The sequence below is a fragment of the Oncorhynchus keta genome, chromosome 20 (genome assembly GCF_023373465.1).
Source record: "Oncorhynchus keta strain PuntledgeMale-10-30-2019 chromosome 20, Oket_V2, whole genome shotgun sequence".
Classification (NCBI taxonomy): domain Eukaryota; kingdom Metazoa; phylum Chordata; class Actinopteri; order Salmoniformes; family Salmonidae; genus Oncorhynchus; species Oncorhynchus keta.
Window position 1 is genome coordinate 30,158,563 of NC_068440.1, and position 14,777 is coordinate 30,173,339.

A 14,777-nucleotide genomic window follows, 5' to 3' on the forward strand; every position below is an offset into this window, starting at 1 on the left:
ACCTGGTGACCCTCACTTTACATGTTGCGTTTATATTTTTGTTCAATGTATTTTCCCAGCCACCCTGCTAATACTATATATCTTTTGGGGTTCCAAATTCTGGTAACTTTCTCAAAATGTCCAGGTTGTCCAGAAATCATGTTGGAACATTACTGGAATCAGGAGGGAATAAGCAGGAAACCTGGGAACGCTCCAACCGGGATTTCTGGAAAAATTCAGTATTTTGGGGAAATGAATGGAATTTTGCCACCCTAATATCTATAGTAAATTAAGTACTGATTGAACCTCTCTCTTCTCCAGGTGGACATCACCAAGGTGGTCACGATCCACAGTAACCGTCCGGACCCAGGTACAGGGGTTCTGCCTGACATCGGGGAGTACAACCCCCCATCAGAGTCTCTGAAGAGCAGGGACTTCTTTGCCGACTTCCTCATCACGTTGGCAGTGCCCTCGGCCGTGGCCATGGTCCTCTTCACCATCCTGGGTTACTCCATGTGCTGCCGGCGAGAAGGGGTGTAAGTGTGCAGCTTTCACTTCTGACAGAAAGAGACACACACAGACTAAAACACACGCAGACACAACACACACACACACACTAAACACACATTTAGGTCTACAATTTTAAAGAGGAGATGGAACCAAAAATATAGTGTTGTTTTGATGTGAGTTGAGGAGATACACGTTTACAGTTGGACTTTTCTTTTGAATTGTCATGTGAGGGTTCTCAGATCCTGAGGGATAGATTGATTCGTCTGAGTGCAGTGTCAGTGACCCTCAGTGGGAGTTAAGGGATGTTTAGTTATGCTACTGAGCCACTATAGATGGACGTCAAGAGGTGAAATATTCTGGAAGCGCAGCTTGTCAATAACCATCCAGTTTTATGGTCCATGCATGTTCTCCATACGTTACACTGTTCTGTTTCAGATCCATTTCTCATCCTCATTTGGATGGTTATTAGGACAATCATCATGACATAGATGGTCAATCAACCATTATATTGCTCCTCCAACCCCCCACCCTCATTTACAGGCTGGGAGACTGTCCCCTCCAAACCCCCCGCCACTCAGTGTGTCCATGCAGTACTGTTCGCTTCTACCATTCATCCATCCATCCAATGCCACGTGCTCTCCATTCACTTCAGTGTGAATGTCTTTTAACTATTAATATTAGTATTTAATTCATTCATTTTGTTTTGTTTCTAGGGATAAAAGAAACATGCAAACACCAGAGTAAGTGTTTATCCTCTCCTGTGTTTCTCTTTTCTTTTGAGTTTGATCTGTTTTGGTTCTTCTTTGAACCCCCGATCTTTCAGTTGGTTTCCCCTTTCACCTTTTGCTTTCAAATCGCCATGGTGACATACTCATGTCCATCCATACTGTCATCTGTGTGTTTACATACCATCATCCAATTAGCTGCTCAAAGCTGCAAGGGGCATGTTAAGAAAGGAAGTTGATCTTAACCACAGATCCAGGGTCAGATATTGGTTCACCACCTCTAATGGTTGAGTATAGAAGGGGAACGTCTATAGTTCTGTAACTGAAGCAGGGAAATCTCAGACCAGGTTTGTTTAGAGAGAGAGGGAGGGGGGGGGAGACAGAGAGATGGAGGGGGGAAGAGAGTATGAAAGGGAGAGGAGAAATACTCTCAAACAACCTCCTCTAGACTCAGCAGATGGCAAATGACCAATAGTAACGACACAACACAGTTTCCTCCTACCAAGAAGAAACACACCAAATGCTGTCAAAATATTTCCTATGTTCTTATGTATTCCTTAATGCAGGTATATACAGTACACAACAGTGTGCCTGTTGACTGAGATGATAAGAGCTCAGATGGTCCATTTATGGTGTATTTGTCTGTCCGTCTCTTCTCTCCTCAGTATCCAGTTAGTACATCACAGCTCCATCCAGAAGTCGACCAAGGAGCTGCGGAGCATGTCTAAGAACAGGGAGATCTCCTGGCCCCTCTCCACCCTGCCTGTCTTCAGCCAAAGTGGGGAGGTGGTGCCCCCCATACACCCAGACAACTACGAGACCACCAGCATGCCGCTGATGCAGACACAGACGTGAGTCCTGGCTAGAGTTTACAGACACACATGCAGGGACATAAACACATAGAAGAACAGATGCACACAATCTCTTTCCTTCTGGCACAATGTCTCTCTCTTTCTCTCATTATCTATCTCTCTTTCTCTCTCTTATGGCAGGCAGCAATGTAGTGCGCTGCCAACCCACAGCGCTCTGCGTCCTCCCCCAACAGGACAGGCAGCCTATTATCATAAGAGAGGTCTTTGAATAAGGGTTTCAAATTTGGGGAAGCGACACTCTCTAATTGTTTTATATTTTTGACATTTTGTCAGGAAATGCAGCTCCGTCTCAGGTTCTGCTGTGGTGCAGTGGTTGTACAGCCTTTCCTCTACAGGGAGCCAGGTTTTCCTGTCTACCCTTCTCAATGGCAAGGCTGTGCTCACTGAGCCTGTACTTTGTCAAGGTTTTGATCAGTAACCATGGTAAAATAGTTTGCCACGGTGTCGATTTAGGGCCAGATAGCACTGCATTTTGCTTTGTGCTTGTGTTTCCCAGTAAGTAATGTAAGTATTGTATTTTTGTTTTGACTGTGTTGTAATTTGTTTTGATCTGATTGATTGGATGTTCTGGTCCTGAGGCTTCAGTTTGTTAGTAGAACAGGTTTGTGAACTCAGCCCCAGGACCAGCTGATGAGGGGACTCTTTTCTTTACTCAGCTCTTGGTATTGCAGGGCTTGGTAATGATATGAGAAGGGGTCACTGTATTTTAGATGTTTCCAAAACTTAACTGCTCTTTTTTGAGTTTTCATTATTAGTGGATTGTAGTTTTCCTCAGGACATGTAGGAGAATCTTACAGAACTCTGCATGCAGGATTTCAATGGGGTGTTTGTCCCATTGGGGGAAATCTTGTTTTACAAGTGGACCCCACACCTCACTGCCATACAGTGCAATTGGTTCAATGACACATTCAATTAGTTTTAGCCAAATTTGAATAGGTATTTCAATAGGAATAGTTTTTTTAATGGCGTAGAATGCCCTGTGTGTTTTCTCTCTCAGTTAATTCAGTGCATCATTAAGGTGTCCAGTTGAGCTTATTTTAAAACCTAAGTAATTGTAGTGTCTGCAGTACTCTATATATTTTGTACCAATTGAAAAATGTGGTCTAATTCTCTGAGATCTGGATCTCTCTTTCTTGCTCTCCCTTTCTCTCTCTCTTGCTCTCTCTCACTCTCACTTTCTTGCACTCCCTTTCTCTTTCTCTCTTGCTCTCTCTCTCTCACTCTCTCTTTCTTGCTCTCCCTTTCTCTCTCTCTCTCTTGCTCTCTCTCACTCTCTCTTTCTTGCTCTCTCTCACTCTCTCTTTCTTGCTCTCTCTCACTCTCTCTTTCTTGCTCTCTCTCACTCTCTCTTTCTTGCTCTCCCTTTCTCTTGCTCTCTCTCACTCTCTTTCTTGCTCTCCCTTTCTCCCTCTCTCTCTTGCTCTCTCTCACTCTCTCTTTCTTGCTCTCTCTCACTTTCTCTTTCTTGCTCTCCCTTTCTCTCTCTCTCTTGCTCTCTCTCACTCTCTCTTTCTTGTGCTCCCTTTCTCTCTCTCTCACTCTCTCTCTCTTGCTCTCCCTTTCCCTTTCTCCTTCTTGCTCTCTCTCACTATCTCTCTCTTGCTTTCCCTCTCTCTCTCTCTCTCTCTCTCTCTCTCTCTCTCTCTCTCTCTCTCTCTCTCTCTCTCTCTCTCTCTCTCTCTCTCTCTCTCTCTCTCTCTCTCACACACAGACACTCACACAATGCTGTCCTAATACAGTTTGTACTAAGCAAAAACATGAGTGAGAGTTTTGTCAAATTGGCTTAGACTCTAGACAATTCTATACAACGTTTAGTGCTCTAATAATCAGATGTTCTCTAATTTCAGAAACCTGCAGAACCAGATTCAGATACCACAGCAACAGCCATCAGGTTAGTATTGACTCCTGCTTTAGGATGATTATTTTATTATCTCTTGAACCAATGAAAATGATACATTAAGGTCTCTCGCTGAGTAACATGACACCGTGGACTTAATCATGATCATCCTCAATCATCTAGGCCAGGCATAGTCATTGCACATCTCGCGAGACGCATTTGTCTTTCTGCAACTGAATTGGCGGCTCGCTGCAATATTCTGAATGCATGTGTTGTGTTTTCCTCAGTCAGATGAATGTGTCGTTTAGTTACTAGAACAGTGGTTACATGACTAACCTTCGATATCCGCAAACGGACTGGTAAAAGCGAATGCTAGCGGCTCTAGATTATTATCGACTATGACCCCATCCCATTACCTGATCTTACATATTCTTGTGCTATTACTTTTATTGAGGTAATGACAATAAGGTCAAATTCATCAAATTAATTTTTACACAGTTGTTTCACATACCGCCAAGTGAACTAAAATAGAGAATCAAATAGCTTGATGGTCCATGTTAATAGTATCTTACATATCATGTGTGAATCCATTTGATATGATGTAATAGGCCTATGAATCAATTTGAGTTTGCAATAGTTGTCTTTCCTGCTTTTATCTTTTTTATCCAGATCAACCAAACACACTGTACAGAAATATACATGTGATGAGTTAAAAGGTATTTCTGATCTGAGAGTCTGCATAGATATTGCAGTAATGATTTTCCTCTCTGTTGAAGTAGGTCCTCATTTCCCTACGGGGATGTAGAAAGTTGTATTAAATACAATGTGTGTCCTTGGGTTGTCTGATGTCAGAATACTCTTTTAGCCTACATTTGCTCCTTTACAAACTATACTGAACAACAAGATAAACTCAACATGTAAAGTGTTGGTTCCATGTTTCATGAGCTGAAATAAAAGATCCCAGAAATGTTCCATACCCCCAAAAAGCTTATTTCTCACATTTTGTGCACAAATGTGTTTACATCAATGTTAGTTAGCATTTTTCCTTTGCCAAGATAATCCATCCACCTGACAGGTGTGGCATATCAAGAAGCTGATTAAACAGCATGATCATTACACAGGTGCACTTGATCCTGGGCACAATAAAAGGCCACTCTAATATGTTCAGTTTTGTCACACAACACAATGCCACAGATGTTTCAAGTTTTTAGTGAGCGTGCAATTAGTATGCTGACTGCAGGAATATCCACCAGAGCTGTTGCCAGAGCATTGAATGTTCATTTCTCTACCATAAGCCGCCTCCAACGCCATTTTAGAGCATTTGGCAGTACTTACAACCAAGCGTCACAACCGAAGACCACATGTAACCACGCCAGCTGGTTTGCTGATCCATGCCCCTGTCATATGAAATCCATAGATTAGGGCCTAATTTATTTATTTAAATTGACTGATTTTCTCATATGAACTGTAACTCATTAAAATCTTTGACATTGTTGCATGTTGCGTTTAGATTTTTGTTCATTCTTTACCCCACCTACACTTCTGTAGTTACTGTGTCTAACTAGACTTTAGCTCCTCCTTGTGTGCATGTCAATGAACTCCAAGAGAGCCCTCTGCTCAGTCTAACTCCCTGCTCAGTCTAACTCCCTGCTCAGTCTAACTCCCTGCTCAGTCTAACTCACTGCTCTGTCTGTTCATTTTATTGCTAACAAAGGAGATAGAGATAATTATTGTATGTCAACATTTCGGAGACTGGAGGTAAGTATGCTGGTCTGCCTTTGCTTCGATGTATAATTGTATCATTGCCAACTATATAAGAGACTATTTTACTTTGTACTTCATATGACATTAGTAAACAAGTTGAAATGGAGAATGTGCAGCGCTCGCTCACCATCAAAATCATTTTATTTAAACAACTATTAAAAGATTGATGTTTCGGACTTCATCAATGGCTGAAGCGTCAAGATTTTAAGAAATGTTTAAATAAAATGAAAGGTTATTAATGTAGAGCGAGCGTGGCCCCTTTTCCTTTTCAATGATGATCATATTTTTTGGTTGCACCTTGACTTTTGTTGGTTGAGTGCCCTCCACTTACCACAGTAGTAAAGTAGTACAAATGTAGTTACCATATTCCCATTGTTAAAATATTCAGTCTCAGAACCTGTTAATAATCAATACTTATATTAGATCAAGATAAATTATATGATGCAATATGCTTGAATAAGGTCATTTTATTCTCCATTCTAGGTAAATGGTATTCCTGAGGAGAGGAAAGTGGCTGAAGCACTGAACTTGTGACAAGAGAGAAGCCCAAGAGACAGTGGTGGAGCTGCTTTCTGTCTGTCCGTGTCCCTTTAAGCCAAGTGTTTTTCTATGTCTACATCCTAAATAGGGTACCAGAGTATGAGTCATAATAGACATCAAACCTAGCGGTCAAATAGGGAAAAGGTTCCAATTGTTTTTCCACCATTCATTTTTCCCATAGGGGATTTTAAAAACACTTATAATAAGGGCTGGGTTTCATGTAGGCTTACCCTGGTGTGACGTGTTGATAACCGTGTAAATCTCTCTAGGACAAGGTGACTTTTATCCATAAATTTGCTTGGATTTACCCCCCACCCCCCCAAATGAAATGCTAATTAGCTGCCAATTGTGTCATAAAGAACTATAAATGTCATGATGATCTGGAAGAGAATGCCGAATTGAGGCAAAGCTAAGAATCTCTGGATTAACAATCTAATGTTAGCTAAATGTAGTAATGAATAAATTGGCAAAATGTCTTTAAATGGACAATTCTGTGAACTGTCTTGTGGAAGTTTTACATTAAAACAATACCTGTTAGCAAAGGTGTCGGCGAGAGATGACATGCAGGAGCTTGCAGGGATTTGTAGTTTTGAATTATGTCTACTTTGACCCAAATTAGCATTTTCGAATCTGAGAGTAGAGCCAAATATATTGATAAAAGTGACCTTATCCTAGAGAGATTTAAATGGTTATCAAAATGCCTACATGAAACAGTCCTTATTTAAAGTGTTTTGAAAATCCCATATGGGAAAAATGAATTGTAGCAAAAGGATTGGAACCATCACCCCGTTTGACCGTTAGGTTTTATGGGTATTATGACACCTCCTCCATTGTGGGGCTCTATACCCAATTTCCTGCACAACTTCTGACCAGGGCCCAGAGACACTACGTCTGTCCCAATCTACATGCCCCAGCAGTGCGTTCATACGCGACGCTAGTGTCCGTCAGTGTGCCCTTATGTATGTGAGCGAGTGGTGCAGAGTACAGTAAACTCATGATAAGTGCACTTGGTATGAGAGCAAGCTGATTAAGTGCAGTCCCAATTCAATTACACTCATAACTGTGTGCTCTTATTTAATGCACATGGTCACCACAATCCTAAACAGCTGCATTTATCAGTAGTCGACTGTGTGTGTATACCAGCCTGATCATGAATAACAAATGCTACATTCATAGGATATTTTGAAATATTTTGTGCATATGTTCTAGAAATGATATGATGCCATGAACAATATCATGTTAGTATTTTACTTTCCATGCACAATGCTCATCTTTAGAGGGAAACGGAGATGGACAGAGACGCTCGTCAAGTCCAATCAAATAAAAATCTAAATGCTCATTTTCTGTCACAGTAAAACAGTAAAAATACATTTGGTTTAAATTTGCTGTCAATTGTGTTCAACGGCTGCAAATGTAGCACCAGGCCCCCAGCACACGCATTATAGTAATCTGTTCAGCCCATCTGTGGAAGGTCAGAAGGGCCCACTCTCCCCGGGTCATTTCTTTTCAGGGGTTGGATGAGCTTTAATATTGCAGATAGGTTGTTGCTTCCATCAATGTATTGTCTGCATCATTTCCAATCCCCCAGATATATTTTTTTATATACACACACATTCATTTTGTTTTTAGAATATACCTTTATTATTCCCTGCAAACCCTACCACCCCTCCCCAATTGGAGTAAACTAATAAACAATCTACCTTCAGTTTATACATACAATACACATTTCACAGAAATTATATTTGGTTTGTTTTTAGGCCTGGCCTTCCTCTATTTGTGATGTCCATCCAGTTTGGTTTCTATTTGTAACTGCTATTTCACAAACTATATATATTTTTACAGATGTTTTACATTGGTTATCTTGTTATTAGTCCCACCCTTCAGCTCCATTCAACCCCTCCCATCTTGCTCTTAACACCATCCATTTTGCATTTCTATTCGCCATATATTTTTCAACTGTGCTGTGATGCTTCACGAAAGTACTGAACCTTTCTATTCTCATAGCTTTAAAAGAAAATGTTTGGCTAAAATGATTATTGATCAATTGACTGTGACTTTTCAAATCACCCAGTAATGCTATCTGCAGCGTTAGTTCTAGGTAAATGTTCAGTCATTCCTGGACCTGTAACCAAAAACGAGCTACAGCTGGACAGTACCAAACTAAATGATCTAATACCTGCCTCCTCACAGCAAAATATGCAGAGCTGGGAAGATATACATCTCAATATCTCTCATTCTATTGGTTGCAAGAATATTGTAGAATAATGTAAATGGGAAAATTCTAAGTTTTGAATCTCTCCAGGTTGTTGCATTAGTTACTTCCTTAATCTGGCTCATCCTTGGTGGGACATAAAACAGCAAACATCTTCTACCACTGGACCCTTCTCTTCCAGCTCAGCCACCACTGTCCGTCACCATGACATTTTTAGTCTGCCTCACATGCACTTTCTTGCTGGTGTTCACCTGAGGGCAACTTTGTGTTTTTTATCTCTGCATTAACACTATGGAAAATCTCCATTGAGCATTATTTCAGTCCAGGACGAGGCTTAACCTGTGTCTGGGAAACTGGCCCTCACTGTTTTTACAAGGAAGGGACAAAGAAGTCAGACAAGATTTTTAGGAAGGTTTGTATTATTGACAATGTAGAATACAAATAAAAAGTATCTATAAATAAAATGGGTACAACTCACATTAAAATGTCACAAAATAATATAAATGTACCTAAAACATCTATTGAGGCTCTGGGGTAAACAAAGTTGTTGCTTCTTTCAATTTGAACCAAAACCAATTAAAAAAGATATCCCCAGTAGTGAATAACATATAGAAAATCAAAATACTGTAAATCAAAATAGGCAAACAAAATCTATCAAAATGTTTCTCAGATGGAAAAACAGGTTGACACTGAACAAGATTCTGTATAATTGCCATCCTTTTACCAACATCCTTCATCAATAAATCAATTAATCAAAATGTGTCATGTTTTGAGTTTACAAGCAAATAGGTGACATACCGTATGTCCCTATGGACCCTGGTCAAAAGTAGTGTATTGAATAGGGTGCCCTTTGGGATGCACTTAGTCTTCTGAATAACCCCTAGTGCCAAGACGTTTGATTTCATTTGATTGAGAAGCTAGATGAACCTGAAGTAAATCAACAGTGTACACCCAAGTCCATTAACCTTCTATGGCACAGAACATTTACAGATACAATTCTAAAGAAGAAATAAATTTGCCGCCTTAATGTACACTTACAATATTTGCAACGTTGCCTTAACATCAAGCTTTAAGCAGTTGATTTACACATTTAAGGGGTGTTGAATATTGGCCACTATAACCAATGGCTCAAAATTGAATCAAAACGATTCAACAACTGGCTGGATATGAAGCGATTCATTCCTAACATTCCTGTGTATAAACTTAGCTAACACAGCAGAATTTGAAAATACACGCAAAGAAGTGTTGTCTGAAAGAAGGCTTTACTGTTGGTGGATATTGTCCATCTGTAGGTACATGACAGGCTCAACATGAAGTACTGCTTTTTATTCTACAGCAACACTTTCCATTCACTCAACTTCTTTTAAATACCTCATCAAGCATCACGACGCGTCAGATATCAATGCAAACGTGGCACTGATGCCGTATGACAACTGACAAGAGAAAACAGTAGCGAGTAGAAGGCATTCAGTCAGGTGCAGAATTCATCCATCTGTTCACTCATCCATTAGCAGTGGCCTGGCTACAGTGGTAGCTACTGATGCACATGAAAGTAGGCTTTGTCAGAAGTTCTAACATGGTACAGTAGATGCAGGTAACTGACAAAAATAAAGGAAACACCAACATAGTGTTTTAATAGGGTGTTGGGCCACAATGAGCCACCAGAACATCTTTAATGCACCTTGGCATAGATTCTCCAAGTGTCTTGAACTCTATTGGAGGGATGTGACACTATTCTTCCATGAGAAATTCCATAATTTGATGTTTTTTTGATGGGAAACGCTGTCCCTCACTAACTCAAGTGTTTCCTTTATTTGGTCAGTTATCTGTATGTACAAAGCAGTGCCTGTTCTATTGTAGCCCTGAGAAGCCTGGTTTAAGAGAAGGACTAACGAGCAACACAGAATGAACATCCTACACCTCTCCTTACAACATACCAGGATAAGTTGGTGAAACAACAAACTACGCACGCGCAAACGTGCACGAACACAGACAAGTGGTTGTGTCAGACCCAGAATGCAACAACATTCTGCGATAGAAATTCATAAGTGCATCTTCTGTCTGGCCTGGCTAGTCTTTCAGGTGGTGATAAAAACTAAAAATACCCATGCAATACTTCCTTCACAAAAAGTAGTCATAGGCTCTGAATATTAAAATGAAAAACTAAAACCCTGTAAAATATAAGCTTAATTTAAATAATTTAATACTGTAAATAAAACAGAGCTAGGTGACCATGACCTCTCAGCACAAGTTTCTTTCCATCCTAAATGCCACACTAGTAGTGCACTACATAGGGAATAGGGTGCCATTTGGGAAGCAATGCAAATCCGTTGTTTTTCTACCCACTCTTCACTGTTACCACCATCAGAGAGAAAGAGCGCGAGAGAGCAGGAGAGAGCACGCTCGCTCTGCTTTCAGTGAAAAGTCCATCCCAGATTGAGCTGCTTTAGACCAACAGCTGTGAGTGATTAACCTAGAGGAATGGAGCGAGAGAGAGAGAGAGAACAGGGGAATGGTTTGGCTAAGGGTGGGGCAAATGCTGCACGGACCACACAGCAAGCATGAGCACCTTTAAGCTAGTTTAAAATCCACACATCTTCGAACCCACCACCACCTCACTCTTCTTCTATTGTAAACGTCTATAGTAAAGGAGTCAGAACTTTATTCCGTGCTGCTCCGTGGGGTGTGGGCCCACGTTGGGACTTCATCCTCTTCAGTGTATCACTTTCACCCCAGTACTCAGAGCAGTCAAAAGACAGACAGCAGAGATATTTCCTTGTCCTCAACTTGACCTGTCTGTTCACCCCCGTCGTATTTATTGAGGCATGACGTATGGAATGAAACAGGACGTCCCTCAATCTTTCAGACCCTTTTATTCCGCTTGGTGCCAAATGAATACGACCCTGGGGGCATGGAAGACTAACAAGTCAGTCAGTCTCAGTCTAGAAATCAATCTACCTCTCCCCCACTGTGGTACCTGCCCCCCTCCTCAGTGGCCTCCTTGGTTCCCTTCAGCGCTCCTGGACACCAGCAGTAGGCCCAGGGTGAAGACCCCGGCGGCAAGCAACCTCCTGAGCAGGGCGCCCCCGTCCTTGGGGATGGCCACCTGGGCCAGGTCATTGGTGATCACAGAGATCTCGTGGGCCACGCACACAAAGATGAAGGTGCTGATGATGATGTTGAGCGAGGGGTTGCCTGGGATCAGCACCAGGATGCCCTTGGTGTCCGCCGCCAGCCAGATGTGGTACTGGCAGATGAACAGCTGGGGGACGGAGAGAGAGTGGGAGGGGGTGAGGGTGTTTGGGTACAGAACATGACAATGCAATAAACCAAATTCACAAGTATCATACAGAAATTCAGCATCCCTGCCAGCGGAATCCATCTTACCTCTAAGGAGATCTTCCCGAACCATGCGAAGAATGAGCTGTATAAAGAACGGGAGTAACCGGGAATGTTCCTGATTAAGATGAAGGCTAGGATCTGAGAGGAAGAAAGACATTCCAGCCAATCAGCACATGGACCAACTGTATCGGGTGGGGGGTTAGCATACCAATGCTAACAGGGGCTGGAACAAATTATGATCCAATATGTAGAAACAAGGGAACGTCAGCTCTGTTTCATTTGTGGGCAGCAAAATAGTGAGTGGACATTACCGTTATTATACATCTAAAGATGAAGTGTAGCCCATGACACGTTGTTAATTCTTCTTCGGCTGGGCGACAGTAGAGTACACCCATCCTGTTATTGTAGAAGGCAACTCCCTCCCTCGTCATTTTGGGTTAGGTATAGCATAGCCTAACAGGGGATACTTATGGAAGATAAATGCTAGTTTCAACAAAACCCTCTTGGCCACAGGTGCCATTATTTAACCTACCTAAAGGTTAGTCTACCCAAAGGTGATGCTTTTAGTTATTTTTTAACGGCGCTTTGGCAATGTCAACATTGGTGTAATCTATTTCTGTGTCAATTACAATGTTTTGTAGAAGGTGCATAAAGTGTTAGAAGGTGTTCACCAACTCCTTAGCTAAGGGCTAACTACTTGACAAATAACAAAAATTGAAGCAGTGTAGGGCAAAATTACTGTGAGCAATGCTTTGTCTGAGACCAATGTTAAGCAAGGTCTGACCTCCTACTGTATTTACCTGGAGTCCTGAGATGTAGGGATGCAGCTCGTTGCACTCGGTCTTGTTTTTACAGCTGCTGGCCCATATGGAGTAGGTCTGGAACAGATGAAACATGGAGTGGTTAGGAAAACCTGTTGTGTTGGTGTTCAAGGAGCACAACGTAAATCAGCTAAGAGATATCTTCCATCTGAGATTTATTTCACCTCAGAGTGTGAATGTTAATGAGGGTAACTTTACAAGAACAGGTGATCGATATACTCACCTGACTGGTTTAAAGGAATACCACACTCCAATTATACAAAACGCATCATTCTTGACATTAAATTTAAATCACAGTTTCTGCTCTTTTACTGAAGGTTTTCCATCTTAAAAAATGTACTGCTGACATGCACAATGATTTAGGGATTGTATTAACAGTGGACTAATAAACACAATTCTAAAAGATAGTTTGAGTGTATTATTTCTTTAAGAATGGTTAAATACACCAAGTTGTTCTCTTTTACCATGAATGAGAACACAGAGATGAGGAGTAGAATGTTGGAGATCCTGGTGGAGAAGAGAGGCTCTCCTTTCTCCTCAGAGAGGCCCTGGCACTTCTGTAGTACCAGGTAGACAAAGGCAAACAGCATGCCATGGATAATGGCCTGAAAGACAAAGTCAAAACACACATTCAGTTACTAATATAATAATAATAATAAAACAACATTTAGCAAATGCTTTTATGGGAAAAGAAATTGTGCTGCGTGCATACATTTTTGTAGGGGTGGCCCCCGTGGGAATCGAACCCACAAAGTATTGACGTTGCAAGTGCCCTGCTCTACTAACTGAGCCACACAGGACCACTTAGTCTACTGTCCAACCCATAGAACGATCTCCAACATTAAACATCGACCAACAGATTCATCTAGTCGAGAGGTTTTTGGCACAACTCACTAAAGAGAGATGTGATATTTTGATACCTTAATATGAAAATATAATACAATAGAGCAACTCAAAGGCTGCGTTTAGACAGGCAGCCCAATTCTCATATTTGTTTCACTAATTGGTCAGTTGACCAATCATGTCAAATCTTTTCACATCTTTTTCAGAGCTGATCTGATTGGTCAAAACACCAATTAGTGAAGAAAAAAAAGATCAGAATTGGGCCGCCTGTCTAAACAGAGCCAAAGAGTGTAGCAACCCGTTCAAATGTTTACTTACAAATCGATCCAGCTTCCACCTAAACCACCACTCATGAATGCTTCCATTCAGCTCAAAGAGCTTGGAGATGGGCCATACTGAGAAAATGTTCTCAAATAACCCCTGGAAAAGAGAAGAGAGTAAGTTAGTTAAACATCCGATGAGTTAGGATCAGTTTTGATTTTTAGATTAAATCTGAATTTGATTACATGGGCAGGGGGAGACCTGATCATGTACACCACTCCTACTCTGAGACGCTTTATGAAATTACCTATAGCAGTTAATTTTTTATATAATTTTAAATATGAGAATATCTCTAAATGAGTGAATAAACCAGATGATGAACTCACCTGTGAATAAGCAAAGAAGCAGATGAACAGGAGTAGCCCAAGCAGCTTCACTAGAATCCCAACGTGCCACATTCCACTACCTGTAAAAAGACAAATTACTAAAAAAAAAAAGTGCTGGAGAGTGTTACTTCACAAATCAACACTAGTATTTTTGTTTATTTTAAAAGGGAAACAGATATATGTGTATATACAGTAGCAGTCAAAAGCTTGGACACCTACTCATTTAAAGGTTTGTCTTTACTTTCACTATTTTCTACATTGTAGAATAATAGAGAAGACATCAAAACTAGGAAATAACACATATGGAGTCATGTAGTAACCCAAAAAAATATATTTTATATTTGAGATTCTTAAAAGTAGCCAGCCTTTGCCTTGATGACAGCTTTGCACTCTTGGCATTCTCTCAACCAGCTTCACCTGGAATGCTTCTCTAACAGTCTTGAAGGAGTTCCCACATACAGAGAGCACTTGTTGGCTGCTTTTCCTTCACTCTGCGGTCCAACTCATCCCAAACCATCTCAATTGGGTTGAGGTCAGGTGATTGTGGGGGACAGGCCATCTGATCTACTTCTTCAACTGACGACTTACACTACAACTGCTCATGATATTTACCTTTGAAGCCCTATTTTATATAATTATCAATACTACCATCATCACTGCTACTTGTCCAGTACAATGGCTGACC

At 41.0% G+C, this 14,777-nt stretch overlaps 2 protein-coding genes across 8 annotated transcripts in view; one reads left to right on the forward strand and one right to left on the reverse strand.

The window, feature by feature from the left end:
• The window catches only part of sgce (sarcoglycan, epsilon), a 27,849-nt gene extending 18,648 nt beyond the window's left edge, over positions 1–9,201 (forward strand). The window contains exons 7-12 of one of the 3 annotated variants that reach the window (XM_052472608.1): positions 301–515; positions 1,203–1,229; positions 1,880–2,065; positions 3,934–3,977; positions 5,638–5,681; positions 6,171–9,201. In XM_052472608.1, coding sequence (XP_052328568.1) covers positions 301–515; positions 1,203–1,229; positions 1,880–2,065; positions 3,934–3,977; positions 5,638–5,681; positions 6,171–6,221 — 567 coding nt within the window. In that variant the 3' untranslated portion in view covers positions 6,222–9,201. The remainder of the gene's footprint in view (positions 1–300; positions 516–1,202; positions 1,230–1,879; positions 2,066–3,933; positions 3,978–5,637; positions 5,682–6,170) is intronic. The other 2 variants (XM_052472609.1, XM_052472610.1) reach the window with 2 other exon arrangements.
• Positions 8,838–14,777, reverse strand: part of LOC118399621 (N-acetylneuraminate 9-O-acetyltransferase-like) — a 25,774-nt gene continuing 19,834 nt past the window's right edge. For all 5 annotated transcript variants that reach the window (XM_052472605.1, XM_035795860.2, XM_035795861.2 and 2 more), the window contains 6 exons: positions 14,093–14,172; positions 13,764–13,865; positions 13,067–13,207; positions 12,582–12,659; positions 11,827–11,919; positions 8,838–11,701 (listed from right to left, as the gene is read on the reverse strand). In XM_052472605.1, the coding sequence (XP_052328565.1) occupies positions 11,429–11,701; positions 11,827–11,919; positions 12,582–12,659; positions 13,067–13,207; positions 13,764–13,865; positions 14,093–14,172 (767 nt within the window). In that variant the 3' untranslated portion in view covers positions 8,838–11,428. The remainder of the gene's footprint in view (positions 11,702–11,826; positions 11,920–12,581; positions 12,660–13,066; positions 13,208–13,763; positions 13,866–14,092; positions 14,173–14,777) is intronic.